At 45.5% G+C, this 17849-nt stretch overlaps 1 protein-coding gene across 1 annotated transcript in view; it reads left to right on the top strand.

The window, feature by feature from the left end:
* The first annotated feature begins 16775 nt into the window (after positions 1–16775).
* LOC108570084 (visual system homeobox 2-like) overlaps positions 16776–17849 on the top strand; it is a 58801-nt gene continuing 57727 nt past the window's right edge. The window contains exon 1 of the mRNA XM_017931873.1: positions 16776–17241. Coding sequence (XP_017787362.1) covers positions 16776–17241 — 466 coding nt within the window. The remainder of the gene's footprint in view (positions 17242–17849) is intronic.

Here is a 17849-nt window from a genome sequence, read left to right as displayed (position 1 = left end):
GCCCCTCAGTCCGACACCCTGCCGACCACCCCCTCCCCCGGGCGGCGAGCCTCTTCCTCCCCCGGCGCATCGCGGTGCTGCATCCGTTCAGAATGCATAAAATACACGTAAGTGCGAGAGCTCGCCTCTCTCTGGCTCGAGTGTAACGCGCATAATAGATGAAGAAAAGAACGACAGCCTCTCCCTTTTCCTCTTACCGTTGCCTTCGCGTGTACGTCTACGAGAGGGAAAATGGAAAAATATTTTTCCATTTCACCCTTGTGACGGTACACACGCTCTCCTCTCCTTAACGCCGCTCAGACGAGCACACGTGACTTGTCACTCCTCCCTCTCCCACACACCCCCTTTTCTGACTTCCCTCCACACACCCCCCCGAGGGTCAGTTCTTTTTTAGGCGACCATGCAGACGGACTTCGATTCTGTCTTTATCTCTTTCACCCTCTGTCTCTCAGGGGAGAGGGGTTATGCTTTCCTGTAATGAGAAAACGTTCGTTCGATCGCCGAAATCGCTTGCTCGGATTCGCTGTTGCACGTTTGCGTTCACGTTTCTCTTCGGTACTTCTTCTTACGTATATAATTCGGAGATTATTGCCGATGGTTCGTCAACGTCGTGGTTGGAAGTTATTGTTTAAAATTGAAAAGTTCTCGAGGAGGGAATCGTGCGAGGAAGTAACGGTAGTAATATTGTAAAATGAATTTTCCATCCACCGCGGTGGCTCCTTCTTTTCCTTTCTCCCGTTCGCCGATGTAATCTCGCTTTAGATAACGCGCGAAAGGAAGCCACCACGACCACGTGGCCACGTCGCTCGATGCAGATTGCGGGCTGAGGATTAATAGATAGCGAGTGTCGAAGGGCCCTCTTGCTCCTCGTGTTTAGCTGTTTCAGCACATTAATATTCATACGGCCCTGAGCCTCCTCCGCAACCTCCTCTTCCTCCATCGTCCTTCGCCACCCCCTGAGGAACCGTCACGTACGACTGTCGTTGGTGCAACTGCATTTTTTCAAAATACACAGGGGCACAAATATTTCGCATGGCAAAATCGCTGGTCTGTCAGAAAGGGGGACCGTGTGAGAACGATCCTTGAGGAACTTCAGCCGCCATAGTGATTATTTCGCGTGTTTGAGATAAACTTGTATCGTGTGTGCGTAACCGAATCGATAAATCGACTTGTAATGTATAATCCCCGGACGATTTAACTCGCGTCGAGAAAAGTTGAGGAAATTAGAATGTCGTTGACGGTAACATTCCCTTACCGACTTTACATTGTTCTCGTCGTCAGACGCGTCCTCTTCGCGGAACAGGGGCGAAAGAAGAGTTAGACTAGCCTAACTAGCGTACTTCGATGTATGACACTACACGTGGTAGAGGCCACTAGAGCAGAAGTGCCAGAAGATTCTCCTGGGTTTGTTAGTAGAGGCCTGTTGCATCTTCGCTAGCCTCCGGCCACGTTGAAAAATCTCCAGAAAGCCGGCTCGCGAGGGCGAAGAAAATGCCGAGAAGTGCCAAAAGCGACAGACTACTTCTTTCCTCTCTCGGGGTACTCGAGACACGCGTCGTCCAAGATTTTAAACCGCGATACTAGCCGAACGACGCCTACCTACCTCGAGTGTCTTGTTTCCTTCCGTGTTTCTCGTAAACAAAATCGACTTCCCTTCGTCGAATAACTTTTTATAGGAACTTGAAAATGTGGGGAATTATTCTTTACTTCTAACGAGATCTTCGAAAAATTAACCTCTCGACTTACGATATTATTTCTTGGTCTCGTATTTGCTGCTTCAACAGAGGTGAAGACGAAGTGTAAAAATTGCGAAAAGGAGTTGCACAGAGGAGAATGAAAAATCTGGGAAATTGAACAATAGTTGTACCAATTAACGCAAGTGCTATATCCTTGATGAATTATCGTATCCTTTTCAATTTCGTTCGATTAATTGCACGAAATTTTAAGCTATTATTATTAAATGATAGGTGATGAGCGAAAAGAAATCGTGAGACAAACGAAACCTCTCGATCGATTCGCCGATCGTTCGAATAATAAGAAAGCTGTATCATGCAGCAGCGGAATGAAAATTTCTCCGCAGCCATCGCTCGAGCCCATTCAAACCGTCCTCCACTTTCTAATCCCGCATCGAAAGCCGCGGCCGAGCGGATCCTCTGAAAATAGAAAACAGGAAGAGCCGACAACCGCTCGGTTCCCTTTAAATGACTAATCAAGTAGTCAGCCGTAATTATGTCTACGCCGGACCTATTACCGAGCTATCCTTTCGATTGTCACGCCTTCATCACCGTCACGAATCGAACAGGATTGGACCTTAACACGTCTATTCGCCTTCCGTACGCTCTTGCCAGTTAAATTGACGTGGCATTGACAGCGGAAATTACAATTATAACAGCACCGTCCATCCTGCTTCCTCTCGATTAATTCATCAAAGATTCGAACGATTTAAACCTGCTTCTATCACCTTAATTCCAGTAATCTCCTTGTTCCTACGATTATTACCAACGAAACGTTCAACCAGGCTGAAGAATTATCGTCTACCAGAAACTACTATCCTTCCCTCGACATTAATTCGTACGTTATTCAAATTTTCACAAAAACTTGCACCGTTAGTCTGCTTGGAAACGAATGATAAATAATCGAAGAAATCTCCGTCTACCTCCAGGTAGAATTCTACCTAGTTGGAGAGAACTTTAGGCGTCAAAGGGTTAAACGACGTTCGCCGAAAACTCGTGGAATCGAGGGGGTGGCAGGAGTTTAGCGAAGGGAGATGGAGGAATCAGGGGGTTCGAGGCATTCGCGCGTCTTTTTTCGTGGTATAGAGGAGGTAGGCTCGCACCTGGCCGTCGACTTTGATCTTTCGACAAACATGGCTGCTGTAATTTCGTCGTTAAGGGGGCGTGGCACGCGTGATACCATCGTGGCGTGCGATGGGGGTCGGTGTAAACAAGGAACCAGAACGGCGCGGACCCTCTTCGGGGGTTCTGTGCACCCCTTGGAAAACCGAGGAGGAAGGACCCCGGAACGGTTTGTGTACAAGAAGGGAGAGGAGCCGGTGTTGGTTAGAACGTGGACTCTACGGTGGGATGCGTAGGTGTGTTGGTACCTGCGCCGGGGCAAGCATAATTATTTCTTAGCGGTGGCTGCGGCCCATTGCTGCAATTAAAATGCCGAAGAAAAAAGAACGAGATGCTGTAATGAGAGCGTTCGGGGTGGCGCGCGACGTCCCATTAGATATTTCGATGTGTAGCCCGGGGAAAATAAACCGAAATCGTTACGCGAATCATTATGGCCGGTGCCTTTTTTCATCAACGTCCACCGCTCTTGCGCGCGCGTGTTCGATGAGCGCAATGGAAATAATTTCGCGATGAATCGCGCGAGAAATTTCTAAGTGAGAGCTATATAAGCGCGTTTCTTCTTCTTGCACGTGGATTCTCTGTTCTTCTTGAGAACGGGAGGACGACGAAGGGGGGTGGACGGGTGATTCGTCGATTACCGTCGCTAGTTTCTTAGAAATGAAAGGATGACGGATGGACGAACAGTTGGAGAGAAGATAGTGATGCTTGTTTAGATTTCTTCTTGGGTTTTAAGTCTCCCGCCTTGGTTAGCGAGCCTCTCTTCTTTTACATATAGAACGCCGCGCGATTTTCACGTGTTAATAGCTGATAAAGTATTGCCCGTGCAACGTGCACGTGAAAATCTCCTGCGATACGTTTCTTGAAAATTCGTAATTAAATTGCAACACTTTTTCGTGCAAGAAGAGACGTCCTCTTACAGGAAGATAAGTCGTTAAGGATACTAATGTAGGGTTTGGTGGTTTCAGTGCTCGAGACTGGGCAGGTGTAATTTCAAATAAAATATATTTAACAGAAAGTAAACATTATCGTTAAAGTTTGTTTAATTCCTAGCAAAACTATGCTATTATCTCTCAAAATCACATTGTCTCATCTATTTTCCACTGACTTCTTCGCACTAAGTATTTTAATTCATTCATCTGAAGATCAATCCTTTGGTAGTAAGCGAATATTCGAAAACTATTAATCATTTGTAAAATAGGTAGACGAATTTTTGTACAGTGCAAAAAGAATAATTCAACTGGTACTAGAATTCTATATGTGTACTCAGGTAGTTATCAGATTGGTGCAGAATCAAATGTCACATGTTAGATCGGTTTATAGGAAGCGACAAATTTTTGAGACTTTTGACAACCGTAAAAAAAGAGAAAGAAAAACAGAATCTCCATGGAGCAAGGAAAAAACCTGCAGAAACGAAGAACAGCGGATTTCCCCATGAAACGTTGCAGGATTTCTCGTTACTCGAAACTCGTAGCGTGATTTCTGTTCCCAAGATCGGTGGCCGCGAGCGACGAGCGAATTTCCAGGCAGGAAATTCGTGCATAAACGAGGGCAGCGCTTTAATAGGCGAGGAATCGTGACTGTGAAGGAATCGGCATCGAATGATTTCGAAGCCGGAGGCGCCCATGGGAACGCGTTGTCTCCGAATAGGGCCAATCACGTGGACAGAAGGACTGTGACTGTTGCCGTATAGCAGACGGCCCTTAATTGGATCGTATAATGAGCGAATGACGTTGCCAACCCATGGCCAATACCGGACGTGCTTAAACCGAGATTTGACACGAGTGACAAATCGGGCCAATTTTCATATTGCACTCGGTGAAACTTTCGTCCCTCGTTTCACGCGAAATTTCGATTACGTCACTGATAAAAATACGGCGATATTTAGTGATATTCGATAGTTGAATTTAATATCGTATACAGCGTGATTCTAACAAATGAACCAGGCTACAGCTCTGTTTCCAAGTGAAGTTGAAAAGAAATCGTAGAAGAAAATATTGCACCGTTTAACAAGCTCTATCGGCCTGTGGTGCGACTTTTTTCGAAAGAGCTTCGTTGCAAAGTGTGAATACTGATTATTGATATATCGCCTCTTGTACAGTACTGAGAAACCATTGAACTTACTACCTGTCCGTAGCATTAATTTCTCGTCGATAAAGAAATTAACCCTTTGCCTTTTAACAACGAGTCAGACTCGAGGTGCGAAGGAAAACAAAGGTTAACATTAATTTCAAATTTAATTTGAATTTTGCAACACCGAGAACTACCGAATTTTAAAGAATACAAGATACGTCAGCTTTTCCAGCTTCACGTTGTATCAAAATAATACACACTTAGTGAGTGAAAATAATCACAAGTCAAAGGGTTAACGGTAAATAGAATATCGGTGCAAATTGACTAATTCTCCGTGTCGCTCGAAATCTTATAAATTACAGTCGAGTAATCCAGATCTATTTAACTACGATAGAAGCGAAAAACGTGTTCCATCTTTCCATACAAAATCCGCGTATTTCCAGCTTCCGAATCCTCTTCCAGCCTCCCGCAGAGAAGAAGATCACCTCGACATACGTGTTACAAGAATGACGCCGCAGGATTGCCCAATATTTCGACAATACGCTTCAATCAGTTAGGATAACCAAATCCCCATCGTGTGGCATCCGGCCAAGTAGACAATAAAACGTGGCAAAACTACGCGAGACACCCTCTCGACCGGCAGTCAATGCGTTAATTTCTCTCTTTCACGGGTGGCAAGAAGGATTGGACGGTGAAGCTGTTGCGGAAAGGCGGAGGGAGGCGAGAGTTAAGGAACAAAAAGACGAGGCTTTCGCAGCAGAAACTCATAAGTATTTCCTCCGTGGGTGGTTAACACGCCGGATTGGCATAATCTCTCAAATGTCTCGTTTCCAACGATCGCGAACGATGTCGTTACGAGAGAGAAACGAGAACGAAGGAAGGAAGGACGAGCGGCGTCTCCCGATGTGGGTGTTCACGCAACGGTATGCGTGCGCCACTCTTTCTCTGTTCTCGCTATACCCAGCCTTATCTACGGTGGCGTGTTGTACGTGTGGGTGTGCAAAGTCGGCGAAGTTTCGTCCGTGGAAAAGCGATCCTTAAAGTTTAATATTTAACGAGGACTGGCTTTCTCTCTCTCTCTCTCTCACCCTCGCTATTTCCCTCTCGTTTCGTCGTTGGTAGTCGCGTTACTCGCGATCAGCCCGTCAAAAAAGTCGTATTACGTAATTCCTTTTGAAGGCGTATCCAGTGTACCATTAAGGGCAGCGTGTTCGCGATCTTTTCGAATTTTGATAAATTCCGGGATATTCATCTTGGGAGCGGTCGATCGCGTGGCTGCCTCGCCGATCAAAGGATTTCCACGGTCCGGGTTCACAACCGGCGTCCGTGTTATCCTACGCGGGGCGATCTTTCTCGATCGCAAAGTGAAAGAGAATACGCGGTCTCGCGAGTTGAATTAAAAGGGGAACGCGCCACCTAAGCCAGAAGTTTGTCGGAAGCTGGAGAAAGGAGAGGAAAGCTCGCGAGAGAAAAGGGACGCGATGTGTAAATAAAGGCGGCGTAACGAGGAATTCATTTGTCGGTGCAAAATTTTCAAAGAGCCACGTCCGTGTATATACATACTACGCGGTTCACTCCGGTACAATTGACCGATGGGCAAAAATGAGAATCGTTGAAAAAGAAGAAAACATACACGGACACCCCCGACGAAGTTACGCGCTTGTTTCCGAGAGAATCAATTTTCATCAGTCGGCACCCGGTGAGAGCGAACGTTTTCGTCACATTCGATCACCGAGGAAAAACATCTCGCAGATCTGGTTCAATTCGAAGGGATTTCCATTAGAAGAAAAAAAAAAAAAAAGGAAGAAAAAAAGGAGGGGACAATTTTTCAACAGTGCAATCCTCAAAGTGCATTCCGCCGTGTAGCTCGCGTTTTAAAGCGTGAGCGAATTCAGCGTACGGTCATTTTCGCCCATGGAAATGTTAAAAGCGAGCTATTAAAGCAATTTCACGTTTGTTTCCCAGTGAAAAAGCGCTCGCTAAAGTATTTATAATAACTCGATGATTCCGGGTGAAACGCGATGGACGATTAACGTGGACGAGGGCTGGGCGGGGAATGGTTTCGGTCTGGCATCGTCAACAATCATGCAACAAATCACCGCCTTTTTTTTTTTACAGCACGGCGACGAAAAAAATTCCGTTCGTAGGTTATACAGAAACGGGGCGGGATATCGTAAAATGTGGACGCGATGAGGCCAGCAAACGCTGGTCGTCACTTATCGCCAACGGTGAAAAAGGTGTATTCATTTGCTGGAACATTGAAGGGATGCAAATCGTGAATTTTTTCTCTTGCTCGATGCCGCGAGTGTCCTGCGAGTGTTTTCGCTATTACAAAGGGAGCGTGTGCAATTTGACGGCATTGTAGAGGCGTTGCAACGATGACGACAACTACGCGGCGGCGATCTTCGCTGAGACGCAGACGAGTGCAGACGCGCAAAATGGAGCTCCCGAGGATTTCACGGGAGCATTATTTTCCTCCGGAAGGGAGAGAAAGAATTGACCGGAATTCAGTTCGATTCCCGGCGAGCAGACGGCAGCACGTTCAGAATTACCGACTAGATGTATGCTGCCATCTGTTGCCACCTTGTGGAACCTCGAAAATCACTAGGGATTTTGGGAAAAATTACTAGATTTTTGGAAACGCGCCGCCTCTATGGCGAGCAACCGGCACAGCGTGATGCCTGCAATAATTAGGCGCGATTAGTCCAGGTTTTCCGACACTTTAGGCATTCCGATTAGTCCCGTCAAAATGGTTTTTCGTAGATCGGAGATTGTAGAATTTTCCCAACGATATCTCGTTTTTTAAATAATTCCTTAAATATTCAAACGACGATCCTCAGACTTTTCGATCCTTAAATTCCTCGGATGTTAAAAGTCTCCTTGCAAACAGGACACTGAAGGTGTTTCACATCGTTCCACGGAGTAAATTTTTCGTTAAAACGAAGATTCGTTAAATGTTTGAAAAATATTCGAAACGATCTCAAGGACTACTGCTCGAGGTTGTTAGATAGTAGCAAGTGAATAGACGTTCTCGTCGCGGCCGGATCACTCTGTTCCCCGTTTCACCGAGCAGAATGCACTTCCGCGCGTCAGTTAGACCCGTTTAATGCAACGCATCTATCCAAAGAACTATAACGAGATGCCACTAGGGCGGTCAGAGTATTGTGAGAAGCACTCGAGTGGCCGTGGATACTTAAGGGCTCATGGAACGAAGATTAAGAGAAGGACGACCAGTTAGAGGCGATGACTGGCTGACTTTTTTAAGAGGCAGGAATTATCTTGTCGTCTTTCTGATGAGCCCTGGGTGGTCCACGTCCCTCCACTCGGAATACCACGAAACATCGCTAACCGTCAATAAATCATCCGCGATAATACGAAAGAAACGAATTTTTTCCCAAGAAGCTGCTATTTAATTCTGATAGGGGTAGTTTGTATCTCAGATAATAATTCAATTCAATCCCACATACATACCCTTGCATTTTCGTAATTACACGAAGCAAAACACGTCGCAACAGCTGCAATCTTTTTCACATTTATCATCGACCACTTTCGAACATCGAACACTTTCCTTTAATTCAAATTTAAGGCTTAAGTTCAATTTCCAATCGAGAAGAGTCTTCTTGCTAATTGAAGGAGACGAAAATCTCACGTCCAGCAAAAGTAATCTAAACAATTCAAACGTATACGTATATCCTTGCATTTCCCTAATTACACGTTAGCAAAACACGCTGCAACATCTGCAATATTTGCGATATTTATCGTCGACCCTTTCAACACTTTCATTCTCGCCGAGAGTCTAATCTAACGTTCAATTACCAATCGAGAAGAGTCCCTATGCCAACCGAAAGGGATGAAAATCTCATGTCCAGCAATAATAACGTTCAGTGGCGTACAAGTTCACCGTCCATCCTAGCTAGATCAGGATCAGCAGATTTTAATGGCGTCATATCGTTCGCAACAGTTATTCAACTTAAGAACGAGCTAAGCCGAAAGAGATCCAGCTCGTTCGAAGACGGTCGCCAGTAGAGAGGGAATCGGACGCCTGGCGTCCTTCCTTCGGAAAAGGATACTTAGGATTAATCAGGAATGCTGTAATTGAATTTAACGTCCGAATTGAGTATTTTCGCTTACAAAGAGCCAAAAGAGAACGAGGGGAAAGGAGGTGGGTCGGCGGAGGCGGGGGGAGGGAGAGGTGGAAGGTTTGAAGGAGCGGCAGAGAACGAGGACGAGCCGTGTAATTGGAAAAGCTTCGGATTAACAATTTTGCAGGACTCGGCGAAAATGTTCGCGAAAAGAGGATTGCCGGAGCAATGAGATCCTTTCGTTCGAAGTTGCAGGTAGGAAACGTGCCCCAAGAAGGGCACAGTCGCAGTCTGTCGATGTTAGAAGTGGGCCTCTTCCGGAGAAATCGGGTTTCAGACATTAATTTACCGGCATTATGCATCGATCGGGCTCACTCGGGCGGGGAACGTGATTTTTCGGACATCGTCGCGATCAACTCCTACTAGACACCATAAGGAACATTCTTACTTAATGTTTCGTACAATGCAACGATCGATACATGTTTATCCCATCATTTTTAATAGCTGGAGATATTAAAGTGTAAATTTTGAGGAATCTTCACCGATAATAAATGAAGATTCTTAATTTATTAACCGAGGTGAAAGAGCTACCTTGTTATTCGAGTAACCAGTATTTGAAGCACAATAATTTATTTATTCGTAGATGTGAATATTGATCGAAATTCTTCTAGATACCACAAGGAACGTTCTTCCTCAAAGTTTCGTACAATAGAACGATCGATACAAGTTTACACTATCATTTTTAACAGCTGAAGTTTATTAAAGTGTAAATTTTGAGGAATTTTCTCCGATAATAAATGAAGATTCTTAATTTATTAACCGAGGTAAAAGAGCTACCTTGTTATTCGAGTAACCAGTGTTTGAAACACGATAACGTATTTATTCAGAGATCTCGTATTTTCGACTCTATTGTTCTGTCTGCATTACGAACCGTACGTAATACGATAAATAGAAATATTTTCATCAATTTTTTTCAGTTAGATACTTGAGAAATTTTTAGCGAGATTAGTTAATATGTTAATGTTAGATTTTCGTATATTTCGACAATTTTCTAACATAATTCGCCACGTTCCGCTGCATCCTGGCAACGGAAGGGTAGCATCCGGGCTGCAGTTACATCGTAATATCGCGAAATTTCGAGGTTCCTAAAGCATTGCGACTAATTTCATATTTCCCGGCGGCGCTCGTCTCAAATTTCCTTCCGTACGGGGGATAAATGATCTCGACTACTATCGTAATTAGATAAATTAACAGAGCGTGAGTTGAGGCGGGTGTGTGTACGTGCGCGGAAACACACGCGCTTGGCCACGGTGAACGAGAGTGGTTTGAGGTCTAGTTATCCGGAACTAGGATCGCTGCATAGTGCATCGACTAATTGTAAATAGCACGAGCCGCGAAATAAATGTTCGTTAACATGCCAACAAAAGGAATTTAATCAATTTGCGACGCACGTGCTCGCGGGATAACATTTCTCTTCGTTTTCACGTCCTTCCTACTTTGTTATCTCATATCGTAACTTTTCTAAGAGAACTTTCATCCAATTTCAGTATTTTAATATATCCTACACATATTTATATTATAATACGTTGTAATTTTTCCAAATCATCAGTGAAATATCCCTTTTCCCATCACTATACGTGACTCTTCTTCTTCCTGTCCGTTATATCTTATATCGTAATCATTGTAAGAAAACTGTTATCAAATTGCAGAGTTTCAAAATATCCTCGTCATATCTGTAATACTTATTTTACAACTGTAATACGTTGTAATTACTCAAAATTATCAGTAAAGTACCCCTTTTCACATCGCTGTACGTGTCTCTTCTCCTTCCTGCTTCTTGTATCGCATATCATAATCATTGTAAAGGAACTTTTATCAAATTGCAGTATTTTAACGTATCCCAAACATATTTGTAAGAATGTTTGCAAGAAAACTGGGGAAACGTTTAATTTTACAATATGTCAACAAAATTTTTCTACGTCTCACTCTTCTTCACTCGTTTTCTTCTCTCTCCGTTTACTAGCATCCCCAACGCAACCACACATTACATGCAAACTCGCACTCGCTTAATCACCACTGGTTGTAAACACGTTAATGTAAGTAAACAAACGAACCACGATAACAACCGAATAGCGATAACACCAATATTTGACAATTGTTATACTTTGTAATTTCTCGAAACTGTTAATCAAATTTTATACATTTTCATCTCGTTCTACTTCCTTTGAAATTCCCCATTTATCTACCACGAGTTTTAACATATCCTAGACAAATTTGTACCATTACTTGACAATTGCAACAATTTCTCGAAACAGTTAGTAAAATATCACACACCTCCAACTCGTTTTATTCACTCTAAAATCTCCCATTACCCACCAAACACGAATTTTCCAATTCCGTGTGAACGCGTTGCGTGGAATATTTTCGCGCGAAATTCGCGGACATTAACGAGCGGTAATCTCAGGATCCGCAAGTTTCCATCCTGGCAAGTACGACGCGATGATCAAAGAAGTGGTACCCGGTTTTTCCCAGCGCGATGTAAATATTGCAAATTATCAGGACGCACCGGTGAACTTATTTCAGAATAAAAAAAAAGATTGCTCATGTTCAGAAATAACTAGGTACGAGCACGACGACGTGCAAGCATATGTGTGTGCGTGCGGCTGCCTAGTCGACACGCCTGGAATCCTGTTGAAGGAGGTTTAAACACGATGAAGATATTCGCTGCTGGACTGCACGAGCGCTGATACTCCGTGCCCTTACGCCGCGAAACAATGCGCTGAATTTCCAAGTACAATAATCCGTTAAGTTAAGAAGAAGCAAGCCAAGAGCTTCACGATACTTGTACACATGGAGAGGAGCGGCCGCGAACGGGGGCCCCCTCTGCGAAACGTGTCTGCCTCTCTTGAACGAGCCGCGCGCTCGGGATTCTCACTCGAGTTTAAGCACTTTTTCGAATCCTTCGAAACTCGCCGGGTGCCGCGAGTACCTACTTAATTGCAATTTCAGGGATCCAGCCGGCTTTTCGAGGCTCGCGCTACTTAACGCTCGCGTGAATGGTGACGCAAGTTACAGGATCCGACAGCGTTTCCACGCGACGTGTTCCTCGACGAGAAGATGCTGTTGCTAGGGGGATTTGTGCAGCTCGATCTTTGTGTATAATATATCCCCGAGAAGAACGCTGTATTTTTTGTACACGTCGCGGGAGGTAAATACGAAGAACAACAAGAGATATTATTATTGTTCATTGACAATTCTAGCCTGGAGGCGAAGAGAAATCAACTTGGTTTACAATTAAAGGAAACCCTAACCTCATTCGTACCACGGTGCTTTCCACACGCTCGTGAACTCTGCCGAATTTTTTAAATTTTATCCAGAAATATTGAAGATATTGAGATCGTATTTTAGAGTTCTTATACCGGTGCGGGAGATTGAAATACCGATGCAGCTCTGCAATCTTTCGCAGGATAATGTTCCGGAAGGAATTAGAGATATTGAGATTGTATTTTAGAATTTTTATAGCGATGCGAAATACAGAACCTGGCTACTTCGTTTAAAATGAACTTTTTTATCCGTATGACAAAAGAGAGGAGGTAGATGTAACGAGAGATTAAGATTTTGTAATACGGGAGAAACACGTGTGTTGTAAATTGATCGTTACGCAGTTTTTCGCGAGGGCTTGTCTTGTAAAACGGCAGAAAGTGTACAATCTTTTAATACACTTAGGTAGGCAGCTAAGAAGCAAACGAGTGAGGGTTGGAAATGAAGAGGTTGTTCTTATACTCTTTCCTTGGCTAGAGGAGATGAACGCAGTAGCTTCTAGATATTTCACTGAAACAAAGCTCCGAGCACAAAACCACCCTCTTTTTCTCTCCCCGCTGCTGCTGCTTGATGCTCTATTCTTGCCGTGCAAGAAGATGCGCGCGAGTTTTTCGCCGATAAAAAGACTATCTCAGCATCGGTGTTATGCTTCTTTCGAGTTATTCCTGACAAATGTTAGACGCCCCGTAAATGTACTACACGTACCTATCGTGCTGCTTTTCATCTGAAAATGCGAGTGATAAATGCAGCTGACAGTTTCCAAGAAACGCGTCGCGTCTCCTTTCATTTTCCATCCAGTTTTCTTAATTATCCAATCTTCGTTTATCATTTCCCCCACTTACACTTCTGACAAAATATTACGTGTATCAGAAGCAGCAAACTGGAAATCGTTTTCAAAGTACCTACATCTGAATAGTTTTCTTACAAACGTACACCGGAATTGATAATTTATATTTGAAGAGATTTCATTAAAAAAAAGAAAAATAATAAATATCGCAATTATATTCTAGGACTGTTTTATTCCAAGTAAATCTCCAAATTCCTATCGGAACCTATTGTCAGAGAAAGTACGACAAGTCCAGGGGAACGAAAAAATGAAAACGAAGAGATACTGAATGTTTAGGACGAAGAAGATGGACAAACAGGCAGATAGGTAGAGCACGGGGGACAGGGGGCGAAGGAAAAGCCTCGTTTCCGAAAAATAGCTCAATTTCGAGCGATGATCCGACCACGGGCCTAGGGAGTCTTTCGAAAAAATTCCCTCCGACACTATCGAGAGACTCGCCGGCGAAGATCATGAGTTTCCACACCCTTTCTGCGTTGGCACGGCCGAGCCACCCCCGCCACGGGGCCCGCCACCACCATCGACGGCCACCAACACCACCAGCAGCGCTCCCTTCTCAAGTGGAATTGGCGGTGTTGAGCGTCGCGAAACGTATCCGAGGAGAGTAGACCTTAAGTCGGCCGGCCTTAAGGGCGTGTTTCCCCTGTCCGCCGCGGACGGGTTGAGTGATAAATCGATTTACGTGCTGGCCAATGAGGGTTGAAAGTGGCGCTTTCTGATTGGCCCGCGCCTAGACCACTCCCCTTTCGTTAATAAAGGTTCTGGGCGAAAGCCGGTTTCACCATGCCACAATTTCTGTCCCTGGAACTTTGCTTCGACTTGTAGCACACTGGCTACTCCGAAACTTCTCGGATTAACGCATCGTACCGAGTCGAAGTTTTTCTATTCTTTCAGTCTTTTTATTTGATAGTTAGAAGCATCTACGTAGTGGTAAATTAAATGAATCGTCATGTACGATAGAACGAATTATATAGCATTAAGTTACATCGTTCGATATCAATCGTTAGATCGAGCTCCAATTAACGACTACTATATTACATCTGCTCTATTTAACGAATACAGAGACGAATATTCGATTTGTTTCATTCAATCACTCGTCCAGGTGGTGTACATCCTCGTTCCACGAAGCAGAACAGAATAACCATCGTCACTAATCAGCCGATCACTTTTGCAGGATAATGTCCGCGTCATCTCAGCACCGTGGTCAGCTCATCCGGCAGACTGGCCATCGGAATGTCCGCTATCACCGGTTGGACAGTGTATAGAGGCAGGAAGAAGCATCGTATCTTGAGAATGCCATCTGGAAGGCCTGAATCGAGGTCTTTTCCCCGTGGTAAACCGGTCTGTCGTAGGCGTAGCCGACCGAGGCGTTGACATCGGTAGACCCCACCTTCCGGCTGGTAAATAGGGCTATGTCTACCCGGCTGGCCGTCTCAAAAAACCGACCAATCCGCGATGCGAGACGGCCACTGTCGGCGCGTAAAGTAGCGGAGGCGCCTTTGTTGCGAGGGGTCGACGAGTGCAGAAAAGAAGGGCCTGACAGAGAGAGAAAGAGAGAGAGAGTGAGAGAGTGGGGTTGTGTGTATGCATCGCGTGCACGGAAAAGGGAGGCAGGCGACAGTGTACAGAAGGGGAAGGGATCTCGATTCGAGGATGTGAAGAGTAGAGGGGGCGGGAGGGTGCGCAAGAGGCAAGCCAGGAGGGGGTGTGTGGGTCGGGTAAACGCCACCCTTCGCGAGAACGGGTATAGGTGTGGGTGCGTGTACGTGGCACAGCCGCCCCCGGGGGTTTCCCTTCTTCGTTGGGTGTCGCGCAGTCGAGCAACCCTGTGCTGCTCGGCAGCTCAGTTGCCCATCGCCGCGACGACGACACGGTTGCGCCACGACGACGACAGCCAGACACACGTCACCGTAGCCGGGACTAACCCCGAGTGTAGGCACGTTGGTTCGTTGATTCGTTCGGTTCGTTCGGGACGAGTTTCGCGACCACCAGTAGGAGCTCGACGCCACGCAGTTCAGTACCGGTCCGATCTTCGAGTAAGCCGTGGTTGGTGCTGTCAGTGAACTGGCTCTCCGTGAGAGTCCGACGGTTCCTTCGGGACCTTTCTCAGTGTTACAATTTTACCAAACGAACACAGGAGAGAACAGGGAGGAGAGTCGAAGATAGCAAGAGAGTACCGACAGTGTTGGAGGGTAATAGAGAGTATGGAGAAGGAATCGTGGGCTACCGATGTGGAGCTTGTTCGTGATCACTGAGAGAAGAGGGAATTTCTGTGCACGAGTGCCTTTACAGTCGAGTAGAGGATATAGCAGAGGCGAGGAAGTCTCTGTTGTCCCTGAAATTCAATCCGGTAGTGGAGAATGAAAGGAAGAGGTTCCAGGAATTTCCATGCTCATCGCTGAGGTCCGTGGAGAGAGTTTTGTTTCGGTGGACAGGAGCGATGAATGAGCTCCATCACGTGCTATCGGAACGGTGAATAGAATTCCTGGATACTGAGATAAGGTTCTAATTGTCTTGGAGCGAATTCGGTTCAGCGAGCAGCTAGAGGAGAACAGGAATCTGTACCTGATCACAACGAAACCATCATTCAACGAACAGACTGGACGATAGTGTGACGTTAGCTGCGTAGTTTCTAGACTGTAGATGTGTTTAAGTGTGAAAGCAAACAAGGGGTAATTCGATTTTTATCGAGAACAGAGGGAGATTCGTATCTGGAGACGTCGCTCGGGTTGCCGTCGCTCGCTGGAAGCTGCACGGAGATTCACCGCTCAACGGATCACGGACTTCTACCGTTACAACGAAGATAAGTTGAGGAAATATCACAGTAAGCCCTCTAGTAATCCTCCATCGATCGATAAACCTTCATTTTTCGAGAGATTTTCAATGATGGAGATCTATGAAAACACTTAGGACCTCTGACGGGTCCGCGAACCTGTTTCTCCATTCTCCTACAAACAAATATCCGCTATATTTTACAAAATCAAGTGGACTGCTCAATTAGTAATCGCTTCGTAGCGGGCCTACAGTAGAAATCAGCGTCTAGTGATCTCTGCGTCGATAGAGAGCGACGCGACTGCTCGCCGCAAACCGTCGGACGTTGAGCAAGCGTTATGTCAGGGCCTAGCCAACGCTAATAGCTTCGTTCTCTGTGTATTCATTCGTACAATTGCCTGAAAACGCTGCTTCGCGATTTCTGATCGTTCGATAACAATCGTCGAGCAAACTTCGAACAGAGCCCAACGAATTCAGCCTTCTCTTCTCTTCGAGAGACATCGACAGCTGAGAAATCGTTTAGAAAGAAAGTTCCTAGAACATCGAGGTTTCGTCTCGAGAGCAACGAGTGGTAAAGCTATTCAAACTTACACGGTCGGAAATACAACGATCTCCTCGAAACTTGTTGTCTTTCAAAACCAGTCGTCGACCGGCCACCTTAAAATGCTCCCTTGGGAGAAATAGCAAACGAGAGAGAGAATAGGAAAACAAGCATAGAAAAACGAGAGAGAAAATTAGCGAGACGAATTAAAGGTAGCGAAGGGGAAAGAATGTTCATGTTTTGAGAGTGGTAAGACTAATTGATAAGAGGAAAAAAGAAACGGGGAAAAGATGCCGCAGCGATCGCCGTTCGCGATCCAGGAGCTGCTGGGGCTGAACGGTACCGGAAATGGAAGCGGTACCGATCGCGGCTCGCCCCAAGGATCACCGCCGGCCGGTGTGTCGGCCGTCTCGTACGCGCCCACCGCGCCTCATCACAAACTATGGGACTACATGCCTAGCCTGACGAATCATCTGGGCAATCTGGGGAATCTTGGGAATCTGGGCAACCTCACGGCCTCGCGGATGGCCTACCTGAATGCGCAGGCGGCCGTCGCGGCTGCCTTCCTGCCGCCGCCCCACCCCCACCCCGCGCACCACGTACCACATCATCAGGTACATCAACCAGGACAACTTCCTGCCTCGCCGGCCGGCGTCAGCGTGCATCCGGCTGCACACGCGCAGCACGTACTTCCGGGCACCGCGGTCACCGCGAATCATCATCAGCACAGTCCTACTCAGCACACGCCACCCCATGGTGAGTCGAGCTTCTTTACCCCTTTCTTTCTTAGATCTCACATAGAAACACGAAGAGTACATACCACGTTGTGGTACACACACGTATACGTAATCAAGGAAGCTAATTAACCGTTGAGTATGCTTAGGTGGACGAAGGATGAAACGGTTGAAATGTGGTGCATGCCGATGATTGTGATTCTCTAGCATGAGTTAGCTTGTTTGATATTTTTCATACGGTACTTTAGATTTCTAAAGGATAGCTTTACACCAGTTCTAATTACCCCAATTACACAATGTAACACTTGCGAGTATATTCTTTCTTCGTATTTTCCTAATACTTCTGAATATTATTCCAGTTAGTTCTTTTCCAGTTTTCAATGGAATCGTTTTCCTGAATTAAAATTATTCCAATTGTATGTACGCTTTTATTGTTGAAAGGTTGTATTAATAGTTATATTTCAGCATGAATATCGAACAGGTTACGTAGCGTTATTAACGTTCCACCTTAAAGGAATCGCGTCGTCGCCGGTTTTTCTCATTGCTTATTTCCAACGAGTCTGGACGAATGGCGTTCTGCTGCATGGCGAGCGTAACGCGTCATTATCATTAAACCACGCCACACGCCAC

The sequence above is a fragment of the Habropoda laboriosa genome, unplaced genomic scaffold (genome assembly GCF_001263275.1).
Source record: "Habropoda laboriosa isolate 0110345459 unplaced genomic scaffold, ASM126327v1 scaffold9, whole genome shotgun sequence".
Classification (NCBI taxonomy): Eukaryota; Metazoa; Arthropoda; class Insecta; order Hymenoptera; family Apidae; genus Habropoda; species Habropoda laboriosa.
The sequence above is the reverse complement of the archived record's forward strand: the minus strand, read 5'-3'. Positions and strand labels throughout refer to the sequence as shown.